This window comes from Nothoprocta perdicaria, unplaced genomic scaffold, assembly GCF_003342845.1.
Source record: "Nothoprocta perdicaria isolate Ctin4 unplaced genomic scaffold, notPer1 scaffold_8, whole genome shotgun sequence".
NCBI classification, from domain to species: domain Eukaryota; kingdom Metazoa; phylum Chordata; class Aves; order Tinamiformes; family Tinamidae; genus Nothoprocta; species Nothoprocta perdicaria.
The window spans coordinates 7,536,274-7,540,767 of record NW_020456087.1 but is presented as its reverse complement, the minus strand read 5'-3'; the positions used below and the strand labels follow the sequence as shown (position 1 = coordinate 7,540,767).

At 54.6% G+C, this 4,494-nt stretch overlaps 1 protein-coding gene across 1 annotated transcript; it reads left to right on the top strand.

The window, feature by feature from the left end:
* Positions 1 to 240: 240 nt before the first annotated feature.
* On the top strand, positions 241 to 1,876 carry NKX2-8 (NK2 homeobox 8). Its single transcript, XM_026051888.1, has 2 exons — positions 241 to 406; positions 1,353 to 1,876. Exons 1-2 carry the CDS (start codon positions 241 to 243, stop codon positions 1,874 to 1,876), a joined length of 690 nt encoding a protein of 229 aa, XP_025907673.1.
* Positions 1,877 to 4,494: the final 2,618 nt, after the last annotated feature.

Genomic DNA, 4,494 nt, shown 5'->3' with positions numbered 1-4,494 from the left:
CAGGGACGGTTTGAAAGCAGGCAGTGTTTGCAGTGGGGAGGACTGTTTATATAAACAGGACACCTCTGTAAACGACACTAATATTTGGGCTTAGGTGGCGATGGAAGGGAAGGTCCTCTTGAGCCGGGAGATTCCCCACTAAACCGTGCACAGTCCTTTCCTTGGAGCTTTTCAGGAAGGGCGTTTGGGGACATTTTTTTTTTTTTTTTTTTTTTGGAGGGGTTGTGTGCACAATCTACTATGGCCACATCTGGCAGGATCAGTTTTACAGTGAGGAGCATTTTGGATTTACCAGAGCAAGATGCTAATAACATAAAGCAACCTTCTCATCACCACCACTCAGCGGAAAACTACAGCAGCTCGCCATATCGAGGGTGGATAGAAACAGACAGAAGTCACTATCCCTGTGAGTATGAAACAGACAGGAGTTGTCCATCTCCGGTGATTTTTTTTTTTTTTTTGTTATTGTTGTTATTATTGAGGTTTTTATTATTTGTTCCTCTTTCCTTTGGGGAAGTTACGAAGATGCGGAACTTCAGTGTGTGTAGCCTACACGACCGGGGGGATCCAGGCCGGGGATTTTATAGAATATTACGAAATTGCAACAATGAAACAGCAGGAACATCTCGGCCACATCCCGAGCTTGTAAGAGATAAGATTTTTTAACGGCGGGTCTGTCCATGTCCTCACTGGCGGCAGCGCCTTCCTCCTGCCCTTCTCCTGCTGCGCTTCTCCTTCAAGCTCGCCTGCCGGATCCGTGTCCCCCGTTTCACTGTTGCAAGAAATTCTGCCTTTTGGAGCTGGGGGTCAGCATCACGCAGGATAGCGGGAAGCCGGTGGAGTGGAGTGCGCAAATTGCGTTCTTGCCACGGCCAAGAACAGGCTGCGACGATAAGGCCAGTTGTGCAGTGCATTTACCGCACGCCCGTAAATTGCATCCACAGATATATAGCTTTTAATACGTGTGTGAGTGCGTGAGCCCGGTCGGGGGGAGAATTCCGCTTTGGATGGATGCCGGAGCCCCATCGAGATATTTTACACACTCAAGTGGTGGAGCAGCAGGAGGGGAGCAAGGCTGAGATCCCTAGGACGGAGTGGGGCCAGCGGCAGTGGGCGAACGCAGCCCTGCACCCTCGCGCGTCCCAAGTTATGGGCAAGTTTAATGTATTCGSGGGGCTAGATCAAATCTCTTATTGACTATTGGGATTAACTCCGGCTGGCAAACACCCGGGGCTCTCCTCGCGGGAGGCGATGGGGATGAACGGCACCGTCCCGCCGAAGCCGGCACCCGCGCCCCTTGCTGGGCGCTATAGGCGGGCTGCTCCCTCCCGCTAACCCCTCGCTGTCCGCAGCTTCCGACGAGAGCGGCCCGGAGCTGAGCCCGCCCGATCCCACGCAGAGGCCGCTGCCGGCCCGCGCCTCGGAGGCCGAGAAGAAGAAGAAGCGGCGAGTGCTCTTCTCCAAGGCGCAGACGCTGGAGCTGGAGCGGCGGTTCCGGCAGCAGCGGTACCTGTCGGCGCCCGAGCGGGAGCAGCTCGCGCGGCTGCTCAGCCTCACGCCCACGCAGGTGAAGATCTGGTTCCAGAACCACCGCTACAAGATGAAGCGGGCGCGCAGCGAGGGTGCGGGCAGCCCCCCGCGCCCGCCTGCGCTGCTGCGGCGCCTCGTGGTGCCCGTGCCCGTGCTGGTGCGCGACGGCGAGCACCCCCCGGCGCCCGCGCGCCCCAAGCTCGCCTGCGCCCTGGCGGGCTGCAGCGCGCAGGCTGCGCTCTCCGTGCAGGGCTACCAGGGCTGCGCGCCCGGCTCCGCCGCGCTCGGCGTCTTCCCCGCGTACCAGCACTTAGCACATCCCGCCATAGTCTCGTGGAGCTGGTGATAGCGGCGCCTCGCCCCGCGGGGCCGGACTCATCGCAAAGGGCGCGCGGGCGCCCGTCACCAGCGCCGACATCTCGGTGCGCGGAGGGCGCCGCGGCCAGCGAGCCCAGGCACGGGCGGCACCGCGGTGCGGGGCGCCCTGGGGCGCGGAGCGCTCTTCCGCGCCGCCCCCTCCCTCCTTCCGTTCCTCCCCGCCGCCCGAGGGCGCGGGGCCGGGGTGCCCCTCTTGCCCTAGAGTCTCTGCTCCTCGCGCTTCGTTTCCACGGGTCTCCTGTTTAAAACATAAAATATCCTAGCAATCTAGATTATTTTGAAATAGGTTATTCTTGCAGTGACTAATAAACTGATTTTTGGCAACTATTTTTTTCCTCCCAGCGGGAAAGTGTATTTTGACTACTAGGGGCTTTCTCATTGGATTRCCACTCACACCATATATAAAGCCAATATACCTTTTTAAAAATTCGCTACTCGAAATTTCACCTTAGAGCTCATCTCATTTTACCTCCCTATGCCTAGGCTCCGCGTCCGCACTTCCTTCCCGGCCCGGGCCGTGCTCTGGCACCGTCGCGGGGCGCCCCTTCCTTGCTATTATTTTTCCTTTTTAGACCCTGTAAAACAGGACTCCTGACTCGGGTCACTATTCACATTAGACGGAGTCTTTTCTACGGGTCTAGGATGGGAGGGTAGTTAGAGAGTGTAACACCTTTTAGCGCCCAGAGAAATACGTTTTGAAATGCTTTGGTAAACTGATCGATTTTATTAACTGGAAAAAAAATCTTATAATTGTCTTGCTAACCTTTAAGGGAAGGAAAATCCATTCCCTTAAAACCTAGGTATCATTAAAATATAGACCAGATGGGCTGTTTCGAGGTAGATGAACCTCCGCCGATCCAGAGATGCCGCGAAGAGGAACCCAGAATCGGGACCAGAGAGGATGCTCGGGGACGACCATCCTTCTAGGCCTCCTACTCTCTTAGGGGAGGCTGCAGAGCGCAGAGGGCTCCGCGCTGGCCACGGCCGCGTCCCCACCGCCCGCTCCGGGGACAGACCCCGACAAAACCCTGCGAGGAACCCCGAGGGGAGAAGCTGTTGTTTCCCTAGGGGTGCGCGGGGGGGGAGGGGGTGGCGGGGAACGCCTGAACAGATGCCTTGTCTGGTTTGTGTCGTGTCCTCCCGCTCCGCTGCCCTATCTTGGCAGCACCTGATTGCCCGGAGTTGCCTTCCCTCCGCGGGGGGAACGGACCCCGACGGCGGGGTAGGACGGAGTGAGCGCTGTCCTCGCTCCTGCATCCCCTCCCAGCATCATCCCGGGCCGGGCTCGCGCCGGCGCCAGGTGCCACGGCGAGATACGGACGGGACCAAGCTTCTGGGACGTGCAGGAAGGACACAGGGGGATATAGCCTCTCTATCACCTGTTTTGGGGGCTCACCCCCCCCCTTTTTTTTTTCCAGCTATATCCTTTCCCAAATCTTCTCCCCTCCCCCTGTTTTCCATCTCAGCTGCTGGCCACCTTGTCTCCCATATGGATGGGGTTATCTTAGAAGAATCTCCCAGAGAATCGCTCCTTAAACCTTCTTTTGTCTTGGGAGTTGAAAAGAGCATTGTCATGCTTGAAAAGGACCTAGACAAAATCCGCACTSTTTCAATTCAGGACTGTTTAATCAGTCCCTAGTGACAATTTTATGGGTTTTAGGCGGTACAATAGTATCTTTTAAAACCTTGTGGCCTTCATGAAAACAAAGGGCTTGAATTTTATGGGCTTACAACTCCAATTAGAACAGTGCCAATGTGTATGGGAGATTATCAAATTTGTATCATAAAACCCCTTTATAATAAATGATTGCTGGAAGGTGGCATGGGGGCGGAAGGAGGGAAGGGACCCGAGCTTCAAGCTGCCGACTTTGTCGCATGTAGTTTTGAACGTGCAAATGCTGCTTTCCATTTTAACTCTTTGCAACTCCACTATGCATCAAAATCTCCCATGAAAATAGCACGAAATCGTCATTAGAAACGGAAAGAAAGACGAGAGCAGCAGACCCTTCCCCGGCTCACATCTGCCTCCCAGGCAGCTTGTGCCGAGGCTCCCCCTTTGGCAGGGGCTGGTCCACAGGTTTCTCCTCGTCTCTCCGCGCTGCTCCCTCGACCTGGAACTGCCCACGGCACCACGAAGCTCCTGTAGAAGCGCAGGGTTTTATTTACCTTATTATCATTCGTTTATCTTATTGTTCTTACCTATATTTCCCTGCTTGGGCCGTACAGAGGATGCTCGAGTGTCTCCTGCCTCCTCTTCCCATCGCAGCCGCAGGCTGAGTTTCTTCCCTAGTGGAACCAGCTGCAGTCCTTATGTAAAATGTGCAATTCTCGCGCATGTTCTTATTTTAGTATTATTTTTTTTCCAAGACTAGTAAATGCACAGGTATGGAGAAAATCTAGAATTGCTCTGTGGCAAACCTTGGGGTAGGGAACCCCAAAGAGTTGAAGGAAGAGCTTTAAAGGCAAGATGAAAGTAGTGGGAAAACCAGCCCCCTAACTGGTACCTCCAGGTGGAAGGGGTAATGAATTAAACAATAAGTGAATTAAATGTATTATGGAGATTTATGAAAAAAAAAAAAAAAAAAA

Bases quoted from the DNA above. Each gene is read 5' to 3' on its own strand.
- NKX2-8 (XM_026051888.1), top strand. From the start codon at position 241: ATGGCCACATCTGGCAGGATCAGTTTTACAGTGAGGAGCATTTTGGAT. The intron at 407-1,352 runs GTGAGTATGAAA...CGCTGTCCGCAG, and splicing joins AGACAGAAGTCACTATCCCT to CTTCCGACGAGAGCGGCCCG.